This window comes from Pipistrellus hanaki (genome assembly GCF_964339955.1).
Source record: "Pipistrellus hanaki genome assembly, chromosome: 1".
Taxonomy (NCBI): domain Eukaryota; kingdom Metazoa; phylum Chordata; class Mammalia; order Chiroptera; family Vespertilionidae; genus Pipistrellus; species Pipistrellus hanaki.
In genome coordinates, this window is record NC_140503.1 from 29,075,253 (window position 1) to 29,101,453 (window position 26,201).

At 45.8% G+C, this 26,201-nt stretch overlaps 1 protein-coding gene across 4 annotated transcripts in view; it reads right to left on the reverse strand.

The window, feature by feature from the left end:
- Positions 1-26,201, reverse strand: part of SYNE2 (spectrin repeat containing nuclear envelope protein 2) — a 299,775-nt gene that overhangs the window by 36,630 nt on the left and 236,944 nt on the right. For all 4 annotated transcript variants that reach the window (XM_084866238.1, XM_084866237.1, XM_084866235.1 and 1 more), the window contains 13 exons: positions 26,003-26,133; positions 24,791-24,995; positions 23,517-23,696; positions 22,405-22,533; positions 20,658-20,812; positions 20,398-20,542; positions 18,390-18,484; positions 16,936-17,170; positions 14,845-15,039; positions 11,758-11,883; positions 4,481-4,636; positions 2,263-2,421; positions 772-938 (listed from right to left, as the gene is read on the reverse strand). In XM_084866238.1, coding sequence (XP_084722364.1) covers positions 772-938; positions 2,263-2,421; positions 4,481-4,636; positions 11,758-11,883; positions 14,845-15,039; positions 16,936-17,170; positions 18,390-18,484; positions 20,398-20,542; positions 20,658-20,812; positions 22,405-22,533; positions 23,517-23,696; positions 24,791-24,995; positions 26,003-26,133 — 2,078 coding nt within the window. The remainder of the gene's footprint in view (positions 1-771; positions 939-2,262; positions 2,422-4,480; positions 4,637-11,757; positions 11,884-14,844; positions 15,040-16,935; positions 17,171-18,389; positions 18,485-20,397; positions 20,543-20,657; positions 20,813-22,404; positions 22,534-23,516; positions 23,697-24,790; positions 24,996-26,002; positions 26,134-26,201) is intronic.

Here is a 26,201-nt window from a genome sequence, read left to right on the forward strand (position 1 = left end):
CGCGTGGGCCCGAAGCCCAGGCACTGGTTTTGGTGTTCAGGTTGCAATTAACAAAACAAAACAAAACAAAACAAAACAAAACAAAAGCATTTTAATTGGGGCCTGTCTTTGGAAAGAGAATCTGAAAACAGAAAGTGCTTTAGCAGCGTTATCCCTATCAGCACCCCTGTGCGAGGAGATGAGATGATCAGTCTTGTTTCCGATAAGGTTGCTCCGGGGACCAGAGCTTTGATGTGCAGCCAGGCTAAGCCTCCCACGTCCCCACCTCAGCACCAGATGCCCACCGGCACCTGGCACACCCGGCACTCCACCTGGAGCGTGCCAAGCCCCTGCGGCGGGGGGAGCTGGGGAAACCCAGACCGGCACCCAGAAACCAGGCCTGCGCCCGGACCCCCTCTCCTGTGCCACCCGCAGGCGGGAACCGGCGGGCGATCTCACCTGGGGACTCCAGGTCCTGAAGCACAGTTACAATTTCTAAACAATACCTCCCCGAGGATCTCTTTTCAAAGGAAGTCTTTCTAACTCTCCTTTAAACCTAACGAATTCATGTGGTGTTTCAAGGTAAAGAAAAAAAACAAACCACACGATGAAAGTTGGATATACCAGAATCTCTCTCTACATTGTGGAAATGAATTCCTTTCATTCTTACCCACCGCTGCCTCCGTCTGAGCATCGGTGAGCCGCTGGGTTACCTCGGGAGGGCGGGCTCGCTGCCTCGGTCGCAGAGCAGCCACGGCGCTGGGCGAGCAGGAATCATCCCGAGCTCCTTACCTGGACCCGATGACGTCGAACAGGTGCTGCCAGCGGTCGTTGACTTTACTGAGCTTGTCATCCACCTCGGCCGCTCTGGCCTGGCTGCTGGCCTTGATCAGCTGGTCACCCATGTGCTTCAGCTGTAGCTTGTTCTCGCTGAACAGGTTTATCTCCTCCATGCAGTCCTGGCAACGGCCGCAAAGCAAAGCGTCAACGACCGCCCCAACCCACTTCTTGGCCAGGCGATGCACACACAATCGCCTCTTAAAAAAAAAAAACTTTTTAATTAAGGAATTTCTCAGGCCGAAACTGGTTTGGCTCAGTGGATAGAGCGTCGGTCTGCGGACTGAGGGGTCCCGGGTTCGATTCCGGTCAAGGGCATGTACATTGCTTGCGGGCACATCCCCAGTAGGGGGTGTGCAGGAGGCAGCTGGTCGATGATTCTCTCTCATCCATGTTTCTAGCTCTCTATCCCTCTCCCTTCCTCTCTGTATATATATATATAAAAGAAATTTCTCAGACCTGTTAATACAACTCTTCAGGGAGCAGCCAGGGAGCCAAGCGGTGCCCACTCAGCACACGTGTGCTATGTAAGGCCGTGGTTAATTCCACAGCCCTGGCTCCCCTCCCAGAGTTCTCCTAATCGCACCTTCTCGGGAGCGAGGACACCTGAGTCTAAGTACGTTAGCCCAGTGTTTCCCAACCTTCTCTCATGATGAGAATCACCTGGTGGAGTTGTTAAAACACAGATTCCTGAATCCCAACTAAGAAGTGCTAAACTAGAATTTTTGGGAACATATAGGTAAAATTGCATACCTAACTTAGTGCTCTGTATATAAAATCTGTCTTAGAGCACTAGTTAAGTATACAATTTTACCTATATGTTCCCAAAAATTCTAGTTTAGCACTTCTTAGTTGGGATTCAGGAATCTGTGTTTTAACAACTCCACCAGGTGATTCTCATCATGAGAGAAGGTCGGGAAACACTGCGTTAGCCCAATGGAGTAGGCGTTCTCCTGAGTGGCAAGAATGTTTCTACCTTTTCCTGTGGGTATGAGTCATCTTCAAAATTATGAGCCCCATTACTGGCCTCTCCCCTTTGGCAAGGGGGTGGGGGGGGGGCGCTCTATAATAATAACTAGAAAAGCCTTAACTCACTCGGAGTGTAAACAGATGCTTAAGGAGATGTGGGCAGGCCGGGGGATGGAGGGAGGGGAAAGAAGGGGGTTAGAAAAGCCCTTTCCTGGCCGGACTTCCTTCCGGAGAGAGAGGAACTTCCCTCAATCTACAGCACCCAGCCCTCTGGAGGGGCCCCACACTTCCCATCTCTCTGGAATCCCCACTTACCGTTCTTCTCTGGGAAGGAACAGAAAGAGTGAGAAGTCCCTTCGCATTTCTAAAATGCTACTGGAAACATGCCAATAGCACAGCTCTGTGAGCCAGGGGGCGGGAGGCGGGAGGAGGGCCCGCGGGAGGGGTCACGGCACCCACCTGGGCCCTGCCGCTCACCTTCTGTAGCTTTTCGATCATTTCCTCGATACTAACGTCCGCGGTCTGCAGGACCCTGTTCTCCATCTGCACCAGCCAGGCACACAGCTCTTTGTTTTTCTCATTGAACACAACCCAGGAGTTGAGTCTGTCCTCGATCTCCTGTTTGCGAACAGCCACCTGGAAAGGAAAATGCAGTTGGCAGCTGAGCACAGGCAGGAAGGAAAGTGCTCCCCTTCCGTCCCCCCCAAGGACGATGGATTTCATTCATTTCCATCAGGACCCTATCGACTTAAATTACTGTGTTTCTGCCTCCTAAGCTCCGAGGGCTTAACAACAGAATTTGCTTACTCCTTTGATAAACTTCATAAAAAAAAGCAATGATGATTGTACCTGACCAAAAGGGTTCAATTTTATCCAATATTTCATTCAGGTTATATTAAAAATGAGAAACAGGAAAGGTTAAGGGAACAACTTAAGCAATACCTACATTTCTTCTGTTCCTGTTCTTCCTAATATACGTTCGCTGAATGCTTGCTGCATGCTAACTTATAACTTTAGGACCCAAATCCTTTCCTTTTAAAAAAATAAATATTGTCTTTTTACCTACTTAAGAACAATGTCCTGCCTATTTACTTAAGAAAGCATAATACAACTTCAATGATAAATCTAACATTTGTAAATGCAAATGGGCCATGAAAATTCAAGTCATTTAAACATTCTAGTGTATTTCAAAACAAAGCAAAATAAGATGAAAAAACAACAATGCACACCACTCATTGAATTCACCTTCCCACAATGCCCTACCACTCCGGATAGGAACCACGGAAATGGGATGGAATACTGATCTAAGCCCCCGGAAGCCCAGTACTGCCTGAGGCCCAGGCCACTGGGCTGCCACCAGCAAAGGGTCTTCCTCCTCCCAGGGTTCGAATATATGACTTCAATCAATGTGAGTCCAAAGAATGAAACGTGCCTTTCTCTAGGTAAAAAAATCCTCTCAAGTATTACAGATCTTTTTAAGCGTAGAGTTAAAAGGGGCAATCGCTAAAGAGTTCTTCTGGGAAAGTTTTAACACCCCACTCTGCAGATGGGGAAAGGAAGGCGGAACTCCCAGAGTTTCTTACTATGCAGAGAACACCTCTGCTCTTTCCAGACTGGAGGCCAAAGTGCCTAATATTTGCACCCTCCCCCCTACAACCAAATGTGTTAAAAAGGCCCAAAGAACTATCCCCCCAAAACCAAGTTCTGTGTTCCCGCTCCTCGGGGCACCTATTGATCTCAGTCTGAAAAGGCCCTGGCCTTTGTCACAGCGTCCCGTCGGCAGCTTCATAACGAGGAACATCTGGACCCCTGTCTCCGCTGCTTCACTTGCAGGATGCTTTCCATATTTCCTAAATATTTTCTCTTCTGTAACATCTGAATGAAAATTCTAAAAGGACACTTAAAAGTAGGGTACGTACTCATTGTGAATATTAAGCACTACAATCAAGAAAGAAAAATGCTTTTAACTTTATGAACATGCACTCAAGAGTGTCTGAATTTCAACTCCTAAAGATATATCTCCTAATTCACAAAAAATGAGATCTGGGAGTTTACTTTTCTTAGAACGACACGTTTGTAAAGCAAAGATCTGCTGGGACCCTTTAATGCCGTCTGGATCCCGTCGCACACGCTGTCGGATACCCTGCCACAATCCCGTTCTTAACGGGAGGTGAACCCCTAGTGAGCCACTGAGGAACTAGGGGCAGCAGCAGATCGTTTCTTTCAGAGTTTTAAAAACTTGACAGAAACACCGACTGCGCGTGAATGCGGGGTTCGGGGTAAGAGGCGGCCCCTGTGGGGCTCTAAGTGGCCTCAGCCCAGAACTCAGCCCAGGAGAGATGCTGCCGCCTCTGCTCTGGGTCCTGACGCGAACCCACGGATCAGCCTCCTCATCTGCACATGACAGAGCACACGCAGAACTGCAGCCCCTCCCACGTCTCACCTGGGTCTCCAGGAGGCTCCTTACAAACGTACCCAGTCCCCGCACCCAGTCCCCTCACGGAGCGCAGCGCCGGGAAACAAAGGGGCAGGGGGCAGGTCTGCTACACCCAGCCGCTGCCCGCGGAGGGAACAGCGGCCTGGGCTCCAGCTGGAAGGGCCTCCGGTCAATGAAACGAGGCTCCTCTCCACCCTGGCCCTCGGAGACGTTCCAGGCACCGGCAGAACAGCCGTGCCCTGCCGTGACCCGACTTACTCTGAGGCAGAGGTCCTCCCATTGTCTGTGCAAAAGCTCTATCTGCTCCTGCAGCACCATCGCGTCCTCCACCAGCATGTGCTGGCTCAGGTCGGTTCTCATAGTCTGAAGTTCTTTCAAGTTCTGCGCCCAGTTAGCCAAAGACTTCTCCAGCTCCTGCGGGAGACACAAGGACAGGGAGAGAGAAACAACAACAAACCTTCACTCCAACTGCTGTTGTTTCCAAACCTGCAGCTAATCCTTTGATTGGGCTCTGGGGGAGGGGACACCCGGAAGGGGGCGGGACCTCCCGAACGAGAAACAGCCCAGGGCCAGCTTCTGCAGGGGTGGCTGGCCAGCTCTTCACCACTTTTCTCTCAAAAGAAAACTCCTTTCTATCCCTATTTTCATATTCTCAGGTAGTTCAGGCTTTTATAGAGTTAATTCTACTTTAAAGTCATGTCGGTTTTTACCTTTATTTGGAGGAAAGCAACAATCTCTCTCTCTCTCTCTCTCTCTCTCTCTCTCTCTCTCTCTCTCTCTCTCACACACACACACACACACACACACACACTTCTAATTCTGAAACTATGCCACCGAAATTAGAAAGTTGATTTCCTATTCTTAAAAACACCCAAGCAATGTACTGTTGCCACCTTGGCAATCATATAATAACAGCTTCTGTTCAAAGGGAATTATTTTGTTTAACTTTCAAAAAGGAAGTTAACTATAATGAAAGAAAAAAAATAAATTGTTAGTAAGTAATTGGCAGAGATTGGTGTTAGCAGAAAATTTCCTGTGGCCCTGTAAACATTTTTTTTTTTTCAAATAAATTGGTCAAATTTAAACCTTTTTAATTCTAGGACATAATCAACACAATTACTTTCACAACAGGGGAGATAAAAAGAAATAGCTAGAACATTTACACGTCTTTTTTAAAAAAATACATTTTTATTGATTTTAGATAGAAACATCAAAGATGAGAGAGAATCATTGATAGGCTGCCTCCTGCACACCCCACCCTGGGGACCTAGCCCAGCAACAGGCCCTTGAATGGAATCAAACCTGGGACTCTTCAGTCTGCAGGCTGACACTCTATCCACTGAGCCAAAGCAGCTAGGCACGTGTCTTTTAAAAGAAAAATAGCATGATCTGTTACTGTTTTGTGAGCACTTCCAAGTAACTCTGTAAGAGCTGTAGTACAATGAGAAGATCACTAATTCAAGAGCCATTTTTACTGTGCTTACAATGTTTCTTACTTCGGCACACTGTAAGGGTCTCCATTCAGCCCTATCTATAGGAAAGTGGAAGAGCGACTATAGACAGGTCGCTGACAGTGGCAACAGTAAAAATGTGTGAATTCTGACTGATTTCCAGGGCTCTAATTTCTACACTGGTATGATCTCACAAGTTGTTGCCAATAATTTACGTTTAATAAAATGGTCTGGAGAATTCTTTTTTAAAGGTTGCATGGGGACTAGGAAATACCATCTTTATCAGAAATTATTACATAAAATTTTTGTTACCTACTTTTAGCCTCACAATTCCAGTAAAGTGGGTGAGAGCAGACACGGTAGCAGAACAGTTTTCATGAGCTACATAATATAAAGTGTAAGTGGAGGTACATCACCCACTGACCTAACTACAGGAACCCCAAAGACCACTGAGCTTCATGCAGGGTCTCCCTGCTCAGAGGTGCTGACTCAGATGCCTGTGTATTAGGGAGGCAAACTCATTAGGACAGTGATCGGCAAACTCATTAGTTCATCGAGCCAAATATCAACAGTACAATGATTGAAATTTCTTTTGGGAGCCAAATTTTTTAAACTTTAACTTCTTCTAATGCCACTTCTTCAAAACAGACTCGCCCAGGCCATGGAATTTTGTGGAAGAGTCACACTCAAGGGGCCAAAGAGCCGCATGTGGCTTGTGAGCCACAGTTTGCCGACCACGGTACTAGGAGGAAAGTACAGCCCAGACTGGTCCAGGGGCTGATGTATCTCCCCAGGTGATTCAGGATGGTAAACACTGCCCTAGACAGGCTTCAGGTTACGTAGGATCCTTTGGAATATGGGCATGGATTGAATGAAATGCATGGTCTTGGCCTCTCTCCTGGATTCTTCCCCGGAGAGAGAGGATGTGGAAACCGTGGAAGCTTAAAGGATCTGGTGGAAACTGAGAAGTATGATACTTGGGAATGTCATGTCCTCTTATGCGTTTATAGTTTGCATTCTGCACTGGAAATTCTGTGTATCAACTCGAGAGTGACTCCACACCCTCTCATTAGGCCTGAAGTGTAGATCTAAACCTAAAGATGATAAAAACTTGAAAATTAGGAAAAGGTAGGAACCTTCAGAACCTAACACAACACCAGCAAACATCAGGGTTAAGGGTGAAATGTCAGAATAATTCTTTGAAAAATATCAGGATTAACAGGAAGGAGCCAGCCATTAATATTTCCACTCAGCATAGTTCTGGAAGCAGTGACCAGTGTAGAAAGGACAGAAAAAAATTATAATCAAAAGGAAGAAACAAAAAGGGGTCATTTTCCCACAAATGGTGATTGTTGACATAGACATCCAAAAGAATATGTAGATAAATTACTAGAATTAGCAAAAAGAGTTTAGCAAGATGGCTGAATATAATATCAATATATAAAGTTAGTCACATTTCTAGGCATCAGTGATAAACAGAAAATATAACCAGAAAAAGGCAGAAAAGATCCAAGATGGCGGCGTAGGTAAACATCCAAATTGCTGCCATGCACAACAATTTTAAAACTACAACTAAAAGACAAAATGTCTATCACCCTAAACCACAGGAAAGCTGGCTGAGTGGAAGTTCTACAACTAGACGAAAAGAGAAAAGAGCATTCAAAACACAAGCGTTGAAAAACTGGGGTAAGGAGTGATATGGGCTGGTGGTGGACCCCGGCTGGCCACAGGCGTTGCTTTCTTCAACCCAAAGATAGACAAACTCCCGATCTCTCTGAAATCCAGTTTCTGGGGAGAAGCTGAACTGTCTGTTGGAAAGTGAGGGTGGCTTGCTTGCAGAGCTGTGCACAAGAATAATTGTTTGCTGTGTTGAGGCGTGAGATGTGGGGATGCGATCAGAGAGGCAGAGACGGCTGACTGGCAGCCATCACTGTTTGACATGCTCTAGCCTAGTGATGCCCCGAGACTCCGCCCCGCACAATCTACAAACACACCCAAGCTCCAAGCAGCGGCTTTTGCATATGAACGGCCTTCTTTATTGCAGTTTAACCTAGAAAACTTGCAACCCAGTGCAGACAGCTCCAAAGACTCCAAGCTCCAAGCAGGGAGGAGAGGACTGTGGTTCTCACTGTAGCTCCTGCAGGGTGGCCTCAGACAGTAGCTGAACTGCACCCCATTGGAGATCCAGAAGTCAGTGTACCTAGTGGTCAGTGTGAGACACCAGATTTCAACTCCTCACATCCATGAGTGACATATTCGAGAGGCGGACTCAGTGAGCACCAAAGCTCCACTGAAACAAGGCCTGCACCATAAGCGTGTCTCCAGCGCAGCAGTTCTTCCATTATAGACACAGCAGGTCCTCACAGCCAATTGGCCTGGAGGTCAATTCCTCCCAGTGTACCAACAGTAATCAAGGCTAAACTACACAAAGATTTTGAACTCAGCCCACAAAGGGGTGTACAAGGGGCAACCACCTTGGGTGATTGGGGAAGCTGAGCTACTGGCCCCTGTAGGTCACCTACCACACAAAGCCACTCCATCAACACAGGGAGGCAGCTAAAATTTGCAGACACAGAAGCACATCACGAATGGGAGAGATGGAGGAAAGTAAACTACTGGACAACACAGAGTTCAGAACCACATTTATAAAGTTACTCAAGAATATTCTAAAAACCACTGAGAAACTTGATGAGACCTCCAAGAAGCTTAGTGAAACCTTCAAGGACCTTAATGAGAATGCCAAAAAAAGGAAAAGAAAAAGGAAAAGGACCAGTCAGAAATTAAGCATACACTGTCTGAAATAAAGAATATACAGAAACTCAACTATAGATCAATGTACCCCAAGAGTCAATCCAAAGATCTGGAATACGAGGAAACAAAAAACACCCAACCAGAGAGGCAGAAAGAAAGAAGAATCCAAAAGTGTGAGGATAGTGTAAGGAGCCTCTGGGACGGCTTTAAGCATACCAACATCCAAATTTTTGGGGTGCCAGAAGAAGAGAGCGCAGAATATTGAAGAGCTAATGGAAGAAATAATGACAGAAATCTTCCCTCACCTGATGAAAGAAATAGACTTACAAGTTCAGGAAGTGGACAGAACCCCAAACAAGAGGAATCCAAAGAGGACCAAACCAAGACACATCATAATTAAAATGCCAAGGGCAAAAGACAAAGAGAGAATTTTGAAAGCAGCAAGAGAAAAAGTTAGTTATCTACAAGGGAGTACCCATACGACAGTCAGCTGATTTCTCACAGAAACTATGCAGGCCAGAAGGCAGTGGCAAGAAATATTCAAAGTGATGAATAGCAAGAACCTACAACCAAGATTACTCTACCCAGCAAAGCTATCATTCAGAATTGAAGATCAGATAAAGAGCTTCAAAGACAAGAAAAAGCTAAAGGAGTTCATCACCACCAAACCAGGATTACATGAAATGCTGAAGGGTATTCTTTAAGAAGAGGAAGAAGAAGAAAAAGGTAAAGTAAAAATTATGAACAAGAAAAAGACATCAAATACATTCCTACCAATAAATGAATCTAAAAATCAAGTGAATAAAAAATCTGAAGAACAGAATGGACTGGTGAATATAATAGAATCAGGGACATAGAAAGGGAGTGGACTGACAATTCTCAGGGGGAAGGGGGTTTGAGGGGTGCAGGAAAAGATTGGACAAAAATCTTACACCTATGGATGAAGACAGTGGCAGGGGTAAGGGCATGGGGTGGGGTGGGGAATCAGGTGGAGGGGAGCTATGGGGGGGGGGGAGAGAAACACCTGTAATAATCTGAACAATAAATATTTATTAAAAAAGAAAAGAAAAAGAAAAAGGCAGAATTTTCAATAGCTTCAAAAATAACACACCAAGAAATAAATCTAACAAAAGACGCACAATCCTATGTAAAGAAAGTTGTAAAACATTATTGAACAACTAACAGGAGAAATATGCCACATTCAGGAACAGGAGTACTCAATGTCAAAAAGATGTTAATTTTTCCCAAATTAACCTACACATTCAATACTACACAAAATACTTCTAAAAGTTGTGGAAAATCAAAGACCCAAGGTCATCCATACTAAGATGGGAGAACAAGGTCTGGGTACATATCACGCCTGAAATAAAGACCTGATTTAAAATCTAAGGTAAGCAGACCAATGGGATCGAGAATCAAGAAAGAAGTTTTGGGTATATGGAAACATGATATTTGACATTGTACTATTGAATAAACAGGCATCAGGACAACTGACTATCCATATGAATAAAAAAATCGAGCCTTTAACTCAGAAATTACTCAAACATCAATTCTTCAGCCCTGGCTGGCTGGTTCAGCCGGTTGGAGCATCGTCTTATATACCAAAAGGTTGCAGGTTCAATCCCAAGTCGAGACTCATATGGGAGGCAACTGATCAATGTTTTTCTTTCACATTGTGTTTCTCTATTTTTCTCTCTCTAAAAGTAATGAAAACATATCTTTGGGTGAGGGATTAAAAAAGAATCAATTCTCCAATGAATAAAGATATAAGATAAAGAGCAAAACATGAAACTTCCTGGAGAAAATGTAGGAGTTTATCTTTATAACTTTAGTATGAAGATGTCTCAAGAGAAACAGAAAATGAAGATATTGATAAATTCATCTATATTAAAATGACAAAAATACCCTGCCCAGCCAGTGACCCCAAGAAAAAGTAGAAAAAGAAGTTCTTGGATGGGAGAAGACATTTGCAATGTCTATACTCAACAGACATTGCAAATGTCTAATCAACAGAGGAGAATTATCTAAAATAAATAAGTAGCTACTTCAAATCAATAAGAAAATAGCCCAATAGAAAAATAAGTCAAGGATATAAACAGGCAATTCATAGAAGGCAAATTTGAAAAGGTGATCAACATGAAAGAAATGTTGACCTTACTAATAATTAAACTACAAAGAGATACCATCTCACCCCTATCAGACTATCAAAAGTTTTTTAAAAAATTGATAATATCAAGTGATGGGAGAGAGAATAAATTGTTTTCTATTGATATAATGCATCAACACAGCAGTGAGAATGAATGAGTTGTCAAAATCATGATGAGGGGAAAAGGTTACACTATATGTGTTATATAATATGGTACTGTTCATGTAAAGTTTAAAAACAAAAGTAATATCCTATATTTCATTGAGAACTATGGACACACGGTAAAATGATAAAGAAGTGCATAAGCATGACAAAAGAACAAATTCAGGGTTGTAAACACTTCTGGGGAGGGAACGTACTTTGACAATCATCCTGAACACTACACAACTGTATTTGTGATGTTTTACTTTTCAGCTGAGTGATGGTTTCCTGGCAGTTTGTCATATCATTTGTTAGGTTAAAAATATTTTGCATGTCAGTATATTAAAATGAAGGGGGGGAAAAACACCCTGATTTCTAGCACAGCTGACATATAAGACTACTCATTTCTTCCTAATTATTTCAATTTGATTGAAGTCACTGAAGAAAACAAACAATAAAAACAAGACAAATTGCATTCCAAAAGGCTTTTGATCTCTTTTAAACATCCAACCTGCAAAGAGGGAAGAGACCATGGAATTCCTGACCTGGAAATTTTACGGATGCAAATTCCTGTCTGCAAAGGCCTAAAATATGCGGAAATTTTTGCTAGTGTGATATTAATTAGGCAGAATACAGTTCGAAAGGTTTTATAAGAATGTTATAACCTAGCAAAACACTCAACCCACTGGCTTTTTAAAAAAATGAATTTTTTAGTCATAGTTTACTCTTATTTCAAGGACAAGGCCATTTGGTAAGGGAACAGCTTTCCATGTTGCCTCTGAGGCCACACCTTACATCTCAGCGAGCCAGCCAGCAAGGGGTCCCCGAGGACCCCCACGGCTCTCATTTTCACACCTGGGTCTCAAAAACCAAGGGTTCTAACTCCTTCTGAGACCAGGATGCTTTGTTGGCTAAAAGATAGGAAAAATGTTTTCCAACTCAACATGGAAACTTGGTTCCCACACAGAAACGAAAAGGCAAACAAACACTGCAATTCTGGAGAAACAGCTGAGAGCCATCGCGCACACGACCTCGGCTTCCAGTACCTTCATCAGCTCTTTCTCTTTCTGGAGGTCCTCGTGAGGTTCTGGAAGAGGATCTTGGCTTTGTGCCTTTAAAACGTGCAGCCGGCTTTTCAGCTCCTTGATTTTCTTTTCACACTGGTCCCAGGTCTATTTGAAAACAGTGTTAAAACTGGTCAGTACTTTGCTATTTAAGAATAAATTACAGAACCAGAACAACTCACTTAATCCATGGAAGTGCTCTGCCTAACGCGATTTCGTAAATCACACAGAAACCCAGTTCCTTTCTTGAACAAACTGTGGTCTAATAGAGCCGATCAACGGGATACCCCTCTGGTCCAACACCTCTTGGCAGCTTCACGTGTGGTTCATTTCAACCATTAGGTTGGTTGGTTTTTGCTTCAAAATATAGCAGACTCTTGAATGACTCGGGGTGGGGGGATGGTTAGGGAGGAATTGAAAATCCCCATGTGACTTAGGTTGACACTTGGTATCCACAGATTCCCAACTGAAGATTGAAAATACTGTAGTTTTCAATCTGCAGTTGGTTGAATCCACAGATGCAAAACCCAAGGACTCTAAGGTCTTCTACATTTATTGAAAAAAAGAAAAAGAGTGAACCTGTGCAGTTCAAACCCATGTTGTCAACTGTATTTCTTCCTCCTTCCCCATAAACCTGGTATATGTCATATTATTTCTATTTTGATATTGGAACAGTTCACATTTAAAAGGCTGCCATAAGAACTAATCTTTAGTATTTACAGACTCGGGCATGTGCTACAATAGCATCATAAAACCAAAAGCACTCGACCACTTTTCTTGTCTTCTTTCCTAACGCCACTCCTCTGCTCTCTCTTTTCTAGAAGTAGTTTGGCTTGGGTGGCCCTTTCGCAGTCAAGCTTCACTCGCTCTCCATCTCTCACCCATGCACCGACAGCCACCTGCTGCTTAAAGCACTTTACCGTTTCTAAAGTAATTTCAAATTCACTGTCTTACTGTAATTGTAATAACCTTAGGAGACAGCACAAGTATTAGTATTAGCACATTTAAAATGTGAAAACTGCCCTAGCCAGTTTGGCTCAGTGGATAGAGCTTTGGCCTGAGGACTGAAGGGTCCCGGGTTTGATTCTGATCAGAGGCATGCAACTAGACTGCAGGCTTGATCCCCGACCCAGGCTGGGCATGTACAGGAGGCTATCAATTAATGAGTCTCTCTCACATCAATGTTTCTCTCTCTGTCTCTTCCCCTCCCTGCACTCTCTCTAAAAATCAATGGGAAAATATCCTCAGATGAAGATTAATGGGGAGGGGGGGAAATTTGTGAAAATGGAGGCTCAGAGAAAACTGACTGGCCAAGGAGATGAGGGTAGAAGCAGCTTCGTCAAGAGGTTCCCTAAGGCTGCAGGTGCCCCCCACATCCTGTGCCATTCTTTCGCACCATCTCCCTTTCTTTTAACCTTACGTTACTGAGCAAATAGTTGCCTGCATTTTCAAGTTCAGGGTGCTTACAAGTGATTCACTGGGGTAAATTTCTACTGCTGAGGTTACTAACGGCAGACAAACAAACTCACACACTATGTTAATCCTCAGTACAATTGCCACCCAAACATACTTGGGTTGGCCCCATTCTATGGCGACCATACACGTAAGAGGTGGCCACTGGTCCAGCAACATCAAGTCTCTGGAACACAACCAAGAGAGCAAAGCGAGAAACGAAACTCTTCTTCCCCACCAACCCGGTAACTGCAAAGGCCACATACTTTACAAACATGGCCAGAGCTCAGCACATGTTTCTAGTTAATGAATTTTGCAGTCCATATACCAAAGAAAAGGCAGACACTTTGTTCACAGGAGAGATACTCAGGCCCCAACGCGGGACATATTTGCTCTTCTTTCAATAAAACCATTTCTGATAAGCTTGGTTATCTGGTTTGGACACACACACACAATATAAAAGTTGCTCAGCAACTTTTCCTCAGCTTCCAAGTTTACTTCATAGGTGGTTTGCCATCTTTCAAAATGAATTTCTTTATTCTAAAATAGTGTAAAGAGGAGAGTGGGCTTATAAGGAGTAGGTACGCTCAGAGAAACAAAAAGTAAAAAACAGATAGCTTCATATTGTATGTAGCAAGAGGAAAACCATAAAAACCACACAAGACCTCAAAAAGCACATAGTGTAGGGCCTAGGTTCAAAGCAGCTCAGAGTCCTTGAGAAAAACTTGGTATTTTAGCACAACAAAATGGTTTTCCTAATAATGACAAAGGAACCTTTCAGTTCTTAAAGATATAATCTTAAATTATCTGTGAAATTTGCTTATATACAAAAATGCATTTCTGATGATAACAGAAAGATGAAGTATCACTGTGTTTATTTTCACACACTATACCCAAGGATAGACCATATGTAGAACATTAACTTTGTATGTGGAACTTCCACTGAATATTAATAAGTTCTCTGTTTTGTCTTGGCCGGGTGGCTCAGTTGGGTGGCTCAGTAGGTTGGCGTGTCATCTGTACACCAAAAAAATGTGGGTTTGATTCCTGGTTGGGCATATACCCAGGTTGTGTGTATGGGAGGCAACTGACCGATATTTCTCTCTCACATGAATGTTTCTCTCTAAAATTAATAAACATATCCTTGGGCGAGGATTAAAAAAAAGTTCTCTGTTTCATAAAAGCAAATATAAAATAGAACCTCAAGTATTTACATATTTAATATTGAGTTTTTAAAAATGCTAATATTATTATTCGACATTAAGTAACTGGCATGATTCATGGGATAGTATAGGGGTGTCGAACTCAATCAGAGAAGGGGCCAAAATCTAAAATCCAGCCTAAATCGCGGGCCGAATGGTTTACTGAACAGTCATAAACTGACAATGTCATAAACTGACAGCGGAGTGCAGTGATGACAGCGCGGTGCGGGCCACATTGCAAGGCCTGGCGGGCTGGATTTGGCCCGCGGGCCTTGTGTTTGACACATGTGGGATAGTAGGACCTTTGGAAAACTTACAATATCATCCCATAAGCATTCCCATTGTCACACAGTCAACAAACATTCTAGGTACTGCATTTGAGGGTCACGAGTGGGAAAGTAAGAGACGTGTTTACCTCTATGATGCTCTGGAAGTGTTTAATCATCTCTTCCACTTGGGTCTTTGTGTCCTTCCAGTTCTCCTGAAGTTGACCGATTCTCTTGTTAACAGACTCCTTACTTTCCAGGTTAGTTGTGCTCAGCAACTTCTCCCCAGCTTCCAAGGTTAGTTCATAGGTGGTTTGCCATCTTTCAAAATGAATTTCTTTATTCTAAAAAAAGAAAAGTGACTTGTCTAAGCCATCTCAAATTTAACTGATGAAAAGACCTGCTCCTCCTCCTCCAGTCTTCCCGACTATTCACCATGATGCTCACACCAGGAACCTAGAGTCAGCTGAACCATTAGTTAGTCTTGTAAAGGCTACCCACAAACATTCTTTTTTATCTTCACGGTGATCACTCTTGTCTGATTCACCCTAACAATTCTCTGAGACCACTGAAATAGCCTGTCTGGATCTGGCAGAATATTTTACACAAAATGGCCACAGCAATATTCCCTGCCCTGCGTGCTCTTCCAGAACCTGTCACTGCCCATCAAGTGACGGTGCCTCTGTCCCCTCCTCTTGACCCCGTGTGGGCACGTGTGATGGCTAAAGAAGATGGTGGATGTGACACGTGACTTCCAAGGCGAGGTCTAAAAGGCACAGAGCTTCTCTCCCTGGATTTCTCTCTTGGTACATGAGCCTTTGCAGCCATGAGCTGCCATGTAGGAAATCTGGCTGCCAGAGCTTCCATGGGGAGTGACCACAGGGAATGATGCCCAGCAGTCCCAGTTCCTAGCTGTGCGAGTCTTTCCAGCTTCAGTGCCAGACACGAGAGCGAGCGAGTCGCCAGGTGAGTCCAGCCTGAGCCATCATCTGACCAAAACTGCCCGAGACCCTACGTAAGAATCGCCATGCTGAGCCCTGCCAGCCCCCGGAACTGTGGGAGATAAGCATCAGTGATGGTTGCTATGCAGCAGGAGAGAGAAAATATACCGTGTTCCTGCTTCTCCTCTGGCTGCTCCACAATGCATTCTCCTCAGAGCGGCCAGAGGATCTTTAAAAGATACAAACAGAATCATGCTGCCCTCTCTTCCAACTGACACTCTTCAGCGGTCTCCTCTTACACCGTGGCCACGATCCAGCTGCCATGCCTTGCCTGCAAGACATTCCTCCCTGCCTGCGCCTCGAACTAATTTCCTGCATCGCAGCCCCGCCAGCTGGGCTCTCCTCACACCACCTTCTTTCTGTTCCTCTGCCTTGATGAGCTTGTTCCCAGTGTGGGGGACTGGGACAGCCATCCCGTCTGTCTGAAAGGCTCATTCCCCAGACTCTGCCCGGCTGGCTCCTTCTCATCACTCAGGCTCCAGAGATGTCGCATTCCCAGAGATCACCCACTCTGAAGGAGACACCCAGCCCCGCCATCACTGGCTCCGGCTGAATGAAGTACCAACGCCTCATTGCAATCCGATATTTCCTCATCTATGCATGTGTCCGACTGCCCCCGCGAGCATGGGGTCCTCTCCTCATGCCCGCCGTACTTCAGCACTCGGCGGTGACGGGCACGGAGCAGGCGCTCAACAGCTGACCATGGGGAGGGAAGAGGGAAGCCCAGGGCTTCAGGAGGCTGGCACTTCGCTCAGCTCATCCCGAGAGAGTGGTTCTCGAGCTCTAGGGAACGTAAGTGCCCGGGAACGGCCAACTCATTACTCCAGCCTTCTGCTCGTCGAGCCCCTTTCCGATGGAAGACTTCGTAGCCTACATGGATTAGCCCTTCACCAGTGAGCAGGAGTCCCACTGCCAATGGCCACACGGGTGGCCAGTTTATATCGCATTAGCACTTTAAAGGCTTGGGTGGGGTGCGTCTGTCGCCCCAACTTCTCCCACCCGACCCACCCATCTCCACGCCTCCCCTACCCCCACAGCCCAGGAGGGCCTCACTGCTTCCGGGTGAATGGAGGAGACTGGGTTTCTGACCCCGCAAGGCTAGGGACCCTAGGGCTCTGGCCTCCCATTGCAGGGAGCACACCTGCACCATGACCTCGTCGAAAACCTATAACCTGGAGGGATGCATGTCTGCCACGGAACGGCCCCCCTTGGTCCCCACACTGCTGCAGCCCGGAGTACCTTCAGCTCATGGATCAGACTTCTGGTCTGGAAGAGACCGTGGCCGTCCTGGCTCCGGAGTGCAGACAGCAGCTGGCCGGTGGCGGCCAGGAAGCGGAGCAGGTCCCCCTCGGGGGTGGAGAAGCTCCGCCACTGCCTCACCCGCGCGGCCACCGCGCGCTTCCTCTCCCGCACGCCCTGCGCCGCGTGCTGCCACCGGGCTCTCAGCGCCGCGAGCTTGGACACAAACGCCGGTCTGGGGAACACAGGGGATCCGGACGTGAACAGGTAGAAAAATGACTCTCACAGCATCCTAGAAACTCAGATCTGCTACTGATGGGCACAATATACACACAGATAACAAGCTTCTCAAGAACTGAGCGCCACTCCACTCAAACGTGGCGGGGAACGTGGAGCAGGGGCAGCGCGTGGTTGGCAGCGGTTTTTAGCGGAAGGTGTTTGCACAGGACCCGGGTACGTTACACACACACCAACCACTCCTTAAACGGGGGCTGTTTTAACCGCCATTAGGCCAAGGGCTGCACGGAAATCTACCCACCGGATCGGTGGGAAAGAGACGAGCAAGCTGGGTATCTGGTAATGATATCTGTCACCTGAGGGGTATGCTTTATGCAATTTCAGCAATAAAAAAAAAAAATGCTTCCTGCAGCTACTCAGTCAGTTCCTTTCCAGACAAGCGACACCCTTCACGTGAAAAACGGGGTCTTTTATTTGTTATGTGGAAAGCCAGGCTTTGCCGTACTGATCAAACCCAAACCAGCTGATGATCCTGGAACTGGCTTCATTACTTCCGAGCGGGGAAGAAATGGGCTATAATTCCTTAGTTATGCTGAAAGCTGGGGAGGGAAAACCATCGCTGCCAGGACACTGGAGAAGTATGCAACAGGCCAGGGCGCCTCTGGGCTGTGTGCCACGGGTACCTGCTGTGCGGCAGGTTCAGCTGCTGTCGCCAGGATGGCCCAAGGGGCTCTGCTCAGCCTGAGTGGCACTGCCCAGCGGCCCCAGCCCCATGAACACAGCACAGAGAGAACTCCGTCTCTCACAGCCGTGACAAGATACTTGCTAGGAACAGCACTTTCAGAATTATTCTTGAAATAGCAAAACATCACGAGGCTGAAGGTAGAGAGGAAAACATTCTGCAGAGAATCTTTTGAGGTAAAAAAGTCAGTAAACTGTACTTGGCGAGGGGGTCTGTTCTGCTTTCCCCACTCACCTACCGCAGGGAGTGTGCCACCATGGTTTTATGGCCACAGCAAGACCCTATCCTAACACTGTCCCAAGACTGCCCCACGGTGGCCCCTCAAGTGACATGGCCACAGGGTGCGGATGGGGTCAAGATTCACGTGGTGGAAGGCCTGCTCTGACTGCACTGCCTCTCTCTCTCTCTCTTTCTGTTTCTCTCTCTCTCTTTCACACGCCCACACATACACACACACCCACCCTAGACAACTCACCTCTCCTCTATTTCCGTTGTGCCTAAGAGTTGTAAGGACTGGGTGACATAGCAATCAGCAATTGTCTGGTTCACAGAAACTTCAGCTTCCAACATCTGCATGTGAATTAAAATACAAAATATCAGCTTGTAGAATTCATTTCATGAACCTGGACCTTATATTTCCTATTAAAATCTAAGCTCACGGAGGACACCTGAAGTGATCAGTTTTCAAATTATTTGAGTCTAACTGCAAAAAAAAAAAAAAAAAAAAAAAAAAAAAAGCCCAACCATCACATCAACAGCACCTACAAATGTAATCTTAGAAGGAAAAGATGCAACAATCACTATGGCTGATGCCCGTTTACTGGTCAGACTGCTATTTGCTAGACACTGTGTAAAACATGTATTACCGTACCTTACTTATTCCTCAAACTTCGGATTTAAGTACGATTGTAATGTCCATCGAAGAGGGGGAAGCTAAGGCATGAAGTTCAGTAATTTATTCAAGGCCACTCAGCTTTTGGGCTGGAAGGACTTCATTTTCATTGGACGACAACGTGACAATGCAGCCAAATCGGTTATGTTAGAAAGTTGAGGTGAACTGCCGAGACCGGTTTGGCTCAGTGGATAGAGCGTTGGCTTGGGGACTGAAGGGTCCCGGGTTCGATTCCGGTCAAGGGCATGTACCTTGGTTGCGGGCATATCCCCAGTGGGGGGTGTGCAAGAGGCAGCTGATCGATGACTCTCTCTCTCATCGATGTTTCTAACTCTCTATCTCTCTCCCTTACTCTCTGTACAAAATCAATAAAATATATTTAAAAAAAAAAAGAAAAAAAAAAAAAAGAAAGTTGCGGTGAACTAATCATGCCCACTGTAAAGGGCGGGATCAACTGATAACCACCAATAATATTTCCAAAGAAACATCAGCACAAGCGTGGGAAAGCTCCTCTGAAATTATTAACGAGGCAACTGCAATTATGTCAAGTTCTTCCCTATTTTAGAGAATTACTCGGTGAGACTGCAGAGATGAGCTGAAGCATTTCAACAGGCTCTTGGTAAAGTGGCATTATGTTTGCATTCTGTGGAAGCAAAGTGGTGCTAGAAGATTCCACTTACAGCAGAAAACCTAGGCGTTCTGTCGTTAATAAAACAGTAATAAAACAAAATGCTGAAAACTGTGAAACGTGTAGGACTTTTTGCACGTGATCAACTGACAACAGGATTGGCTTCGACATACACTGACAGGTACTCTGTATTTCACCTAAACTCATCTTTCCCTGCCCTAGCCCGTTTGGCTCAGTGGATAGAGCACTGGCCCAAGGACCGAAGGGTCCTGGTTCGATTCCGGTCAAGGACATGCATCTTGGCTGCAGGCTTGATCTGTGTGTGTGGGACGCAACTAGTCTATCTCATATCCATGTTTCTTTCTTTCTGTTTCTCCCCCTCCCTGCTCCTCTCTCTAAAACATTTAAAAAATATATATATTTTATTGATTTATTTACAGAGAGGAAAGGAGAGAGAGAGAGTTAGAAACATCGATGAGAGAGAGTCATCGACCAGCTGCCTCTTGCACACCCCCCACTGGGGATATGCCCCCGACCGGAATCGAACCCGGGACCCCTCAGTCCCCAAGCCGACGCTCTATCCATTGAGCCAAACAGGTTTCGGCCTCTCTCTAAAACATTTAATGGATGCTGAAACCGGTTTGGCTCAGTGGTAGAGCGTCGGTCTGCGGACTGAAAGGTCCCAGGTTCGATTCCGGTCAAGGGCATGTACCTTGGTTGCGGGCACATCCCCGGTAGGGGGTGTGCAAGAGGCAGCTGGTCGATGTTTCTCTCTCATCGATGTTTCTAGCTCTCTATCCCTCTCCCTTCCTCTCTGTAAAAAATCAATAAAAAAATATATTTAAAAAAACAAAACATTTAATGGAAAAATATCCTTGGATATTTTTGTTAATGAGGATTAGCAAAAATAAATAAATCCATCTTTCCCTGCCCCCCTGCCCTGGGGTGAGGGGCACAGGTTACCTCATATGCCTTCTGCTGCTCCAGGAGGGCGGGAAGGCTGTCAGCAATGCTCATCTTGAGCGTCTCTTCTATCCTCTCCAAGAGGCGGACCCACTTCTCACAGCAGGAGAGAAACTGTTGGTGCAATCCGATCCCCTGAAGCTTACTATAGACAGGTTTAAAAGACAAATAAAACTGAGCCATGTGACAAGGACATCGCTGAGCTCAAGCTGTTCGTTTCGCCAGAGCGGGAAGGGAGCGGAGGAGCGGGCTGTTCTGACCTGTAGCGCTCCAGCGCCGTGGCCGTGGCCTGGTTCCACTGCCGGTTCATGTTCTTCAGCGTCTTGTCAGCCACGTCGCTGAGCGGGAGCCTGAGGCTCACTTCGTTCAGGTGCTCCGCGTCAGGCGAGTGGGCTGCCAGGGCGAGCACGTGATTCTGTTAAAGAAGAACACCAATTCCAGATGTGCGGGCAACGAGGCCGCAGAGATGCTGTGGACCCTCCTTATCTGAAAGAGGAGGGAAAACTGGGGCCTCCGTGGGTCATTGACCCGCCCACAGTCAAGTCACTAGTTGGTGTTAGGACAAGCCCTGAACCCAGGCCTCTCAATCCCGTGGCTTTTCTAGAACAACCCGCTGCACACACAGCCGGAACGTGAACAGCCCAGGAAAGAGAAAGTGGGCTCCGATTTTGTTTTTGAGGAAGGTGAAAGTAAGCCTTTTCATTTTTATTTTATTTAAAAGGAGCCCATTCTGGACCTTCAAACCCCATTTGGTCTGCCAACGACTTGACCTTCCACAGACCATGCAGTTTACCTACAAGTCGCATGAAAACGCAATCCTTAAAATAACCCTAGTAAAGCACTTACACATCTGCATTTTGGTAGAATGTGAAATAAGAATTCAAACTCAAATTTTATTTTTAAAATGATATCCCACGGACAGCCTCTAGGTGGAATGTAGGGAGCGGCTATAAGGTTAAGCCTCAGACTGACCTGCTGGCAAAGCCACAAACAAGTCCCAGCGTAGAGGGCACAGCCCTCTTAGCATAATTAAGCTTGACCTTAGAGTCTCCCTAGATCCTATCTAGGCAGCTAATGGGCCGTGGGAGGTGCAGGAAGTGCTGCCAAACAAAGTGAAACTCACAAGCACACTGTAACTACGGCGACCACTACCTTGTTTACCTCTGGCTATAAAAGAAAGACTGGGCTTGCTGTCTGAATCTTTCTCGGTGGCCTTAGCCAGGCATAAGAGATCCACCTAGACCCAGCTTATTCTCTTTGTCTGTCTTTTCTACATCCTTCACCAGCCTCCATTAGGCTCGCCAAACAGCTGGCTGTGCTGGCACGGCACAGAAAAATATATAAAACAACCATCCTTTACAACACCCATGCTGTCTGTACTACAGAACTCGGCTGTGACAGTCCAGGTCAGTGGCAGCCAGCTTCCTCTGTGCACGGCTAGATCATAAACATCGTAGCCTTTATTGGTTGTATTCACCTCTGCCCCATAGCATGAAAACGCCAATGAGCAACACATAAACGGAAGGGAATGAGCGTGTGCCATGGGTTCCCGACTCCCGATCCAGGTTATTGGATTGGTACTGAGGAGTACACAGGTTCCAGTATTCTTTAAATCTCCCATTCATTTATGTTAACTAAGCTAATAAATTAAAAAAAAAAAACCCAAAACATTAAACTTAACAGGGTATTTTACTTTTGATCTTTAACTAATGGGAAAAATTTAATCACCATAGCCAATTCATAGATTATTCTAGTTAACGAAAGCTAATCAGTAAAGACATCAAAAGTTAAAAATCTACTAAAATTTCTGTGGCATATTACTAATACAGATCCGTAGGCTGTCATACTTTCCTAGAAGTTAGGGAAAATAGGGCAAGAATGAATGACATGTAGATGGCCGTGCGTAAGAGTTAGGATACAAACAGATTTTATGGTGTGACCGTAATTAGCTTATGTTTTATCTGATGCTGAGTCTAAGCACTTAGAGATGATAAATATTGGCAATACCAGGAATGAGTCGGGATTTTCTTCTTTTTCCTCTTGGTAGAGTTTATCCAAATTCTCTTCTTCATGTGTAATACGGCTTTTCAAAGTTTCCAACCGGTCCTCAAAATCCTTAAACTGTGATAGAACAAACTAGGACAAGAAAAATTTTCATTAGAGACACCTGCATATATAATAGAATAGAACTAAGCACAGCCTTGGGAGCTGATGAAAGTTCAAATTGTTTTCAGCCCCTCCCTCACCCCCCCACCCCCGCCCCTCCTGCATTGCATGCTGTCTTGAATATTCAGAAGGCTCCTGATTTCCCCTTGGTGCCTTTGGCAAAGCACTGAGCCTCCAGGGATGGATGGCTCACCTGCTTGAGGGACCATGCAGAGGAAGATCAGAGCGTACTCTGCTCCTTCAGTCCTGCTAGTTTAATATTTTTCTCCCTGCTGCTATTGAGATGTGACACTGGAATTCCATGGCCTTCTGTGCAGCTTTTTAACAGTGCGAGCACAAAAAGTTCTTCAAAAAGTGAATGCAGCCCTAGCCAGTTTGGCTCAGTGGATAGAGCGTTGGCCTGCAGACCGGAGGGTCCTGGGTAGGTTCCGGGTTTGATTCTGGTCAAGGGCACATACCTTAGTTGCAAGATCTTCCCCGGCCCGGGCCCTGGTGCAGGAGGCAACCAATCAATGTGTTTCTCTCACATGGATATTTCTCTCTGTCATTCCCTCTCTCTAAAAAAAAAAAAAAATCAATGGAAAAATATTCTTGGGTGAGGATTAAAAAAAAAAAATGTGGATACGGAATCCAACAAATGGCCTATGGCTCCATTACCCCACTTGGAGGTCCAAAGAACTGTTGAGATCTGAACAGTGTATAAAATATAGGACTTCTTAAACTAACATTCAACAAAGAAGAAATGGGTGCTTAAGACCTGCCCACTCCCATGTGATGGAAAAAATCACCTACTTGAACAATCATGTCAAATGGCAGATATGGCTTTCCGGGGCAGCTTTACTCTGTAGTTGCCCTAATGAGCATGGATTACTATCTCTTCATAGGACATAAGGAATTAAGGGCAACGGGCAGAGGCCCACAGACTACAACTTGAATGACAAAAGAAGAGGCACCTCAAACTCATTTTCTTTCACAAGCAGCATCTTTTCCAAGGACGAAGCCCTCTGGAGGGAGTGCCGTTGGCCAGAGAGGAGCACGTGGGTGTCGCACTCCGCGGGCGGTGGGAGGCGGTCCAGGAGAGCGGAATGGTGGACAAAGGCTTCTCTCGTCTTCTGCACGTCATGTTTCAGTTCCTGGAGGAGAAACGGGATCCCCAAACATCTCCTCCTCCTTTCGGGGCAAGAATCCCCCACTCCCTCTGCCTCCACCAACATCTGGGAGACTTGCTGCCCTGACATTGTGGGCCTGGCTTTGTCCTGTTTACCTGAAAGAGCTGAAAAGGCTAAGCTGTGCTTACATGATGCACGTCACTGGTGCTGCTCTGAAAGCGGCGGGTTCGGGGAGAAAACTGACCACTGACCAATAGGGCTGGGGCTTCTCGTGTTTAGAAACTGTAGATCCCCTGGGTGAGTCCTGTGTGCTCCGTCATTAATCGTCGAACGTTTTAGGAATCTGCTTTGATGGCATTTTAAGGATCAATGCAATCCTGACCTCTGAGACTTTGTGACATAAATGCATTTATTTGCAGAGACTGTAGAGTCTCATTAACCACGCCGATTTTAAGGTTCCTCTGGAAATACTGTGTGTGTGGATGTGTCTTTTGGTGCTTTTTTTCTTAAAGAACAGGTCAGGTAGATGCTGATCAGAAATACAGATCACATCTGTTGGATTCCTGTCATCCATTAAGTTGGTTAATACTTTTTGATTAGGAGATACAGAAGGCAGCTGGTCACCCAGTTTAAAGCTTGAAAGTCATCACTTTCTGGGCCTTTATCAACATAACAGGATAAAGCCACAGAGGACATTATAGAGCTCTTACACATAGGCTACATATCACTGTTACTACAGAAAAGCCATAGCAACATGGAGGCGAGTCCATAATTATCGTTTTTTTCCACGATTATTTTTAAAGCAAGAGATTGGACATCTATTATTCTTAGACAATCCTATTCAGTTGAGATACTTTTGCTTTATTTGAGACTTTGCGTGAGGCGTTGGCTTTAGAGATTTACCTGCTAGAGTGACAGGGGAGACTTGGAATGAGGTGGTGTCAGGTGCCCCGACCCAGCTCCCTGCTGCCTGCTGCCCAGACCTGGCCCCCGAGCCCCACACACTCCACCCAGTCTCACCGTGTCCCACACCGCCTGCTCATGCACTCCTCTGTCCTTGTGCTCGGTCCAGCCCCTGGGTCTCCCCCTTTGGCTCCCCCAGTGGGCTTTGCACCCACCTTGATGTCCCGCAGGGCCGGGGTCAGGATCTCTGCCAGGTTGTTTCCAGACATGTTGATGTTTGCAAGCTGGTGGTACTTGGCCTCCTGCTGGGCCAGCCTCGTCGCAGCCTCGGCATGAGCACTGGTGTAGGCCTCCCAGAGCTGCAGCAGGCCCTGGGCCGCCTGCAACTGCTCCGTGATGTCGTGGTTCACCTGGGCCCACCTGCCAGGGCAACAGGAACAGGTCCCCGATCCCATCCTTTCCCTCGCAGCAAAAGCTCAGCGCACACCCTCTCCCGGGTCGTTAAGACCACACTGTTAAATGCCTTTTTTTTTTTTTTTAATTAATTGCACCATCAATATATAAACAGAAGTCCAAACTGGAATATTTAACTGACTTTATAATTCTTAACAAAAATGACAAAATTTGTGATTGGCAAGGACTACCTATTGTAGTGTGGGTGTCCCTTAGGCAGATGTGGAGAGAGTACTGACTGCGCCTGCTGAAACCGCTTCATGTAGGAAGGACTCCTATTTATAGAGTTGGGTTTTTAAGGAAGCCTGTTTAAACTGTGTTTATGACAAATTTATTCTCCAATTGCAAAAGCCACACACATTCCTACCGTAACACTGGGAGTGAAGGAAACGGCTCTCATTCTCTGTGCAGACTGCTGCAGCTTACCTTTCTCTTCCATCACTAACGCAGCTTCAGCCAGCTTCCATATCGCATTCAATAAAACGAAAGACTTGCAATAACTAGGGCCACACCTCTTAAGGAGCTTCCTGCTACACAGGCTTCACCAAGAATCCTTTCTGAGCCCATAAATCATTTCCTGAAGGTATTCTAACATCCCCTTTCTTCCATCATCTAACGTTTCCTGTGGCAAAGACCTCCCATCTGGCCCGTCTCTTCTGCCTGGGTCGTTGGTGTTTCTGAGGATTACACTGGGCATGTATTCTGGCAAATAACAGCCTTCTACTCTGGGGCTGTCATCATGGTAGTTACAAATTGATTATACCAAACTTTTGAACAGGGTGGGTAATAGCCTTCGAGACATGGGAAATCAGACATGAATTAGATCCTTCAAAACAGTAGGGGCCAGAAGAGTATGAAACCAATCATCGCAGATAACTAAGACTAGACTGTCCAATGCCCTTAACACTTCACTCAACACAGGTCATTAAGATAACTGATTCATTGTTCAGGTTGTATCTTAATGCAGTAAGTACCTGGTGTGAGTATGTTGGCGTTTCTCCTCGAGTATTTCAGCAACTGAAGGGCAGTGACCTTTGAGTTTTCCAATAACTTCCTGGAGTCTTTGCCAACACTCTTCACTGCTCTCAGCTTCGTCCTGAAGAGACTAAGAGAACAGAGCACGAGTGTCAGTTTCTGAGTGGCCTGGCCAATTCCATAGAAGGCAGCAGCTTT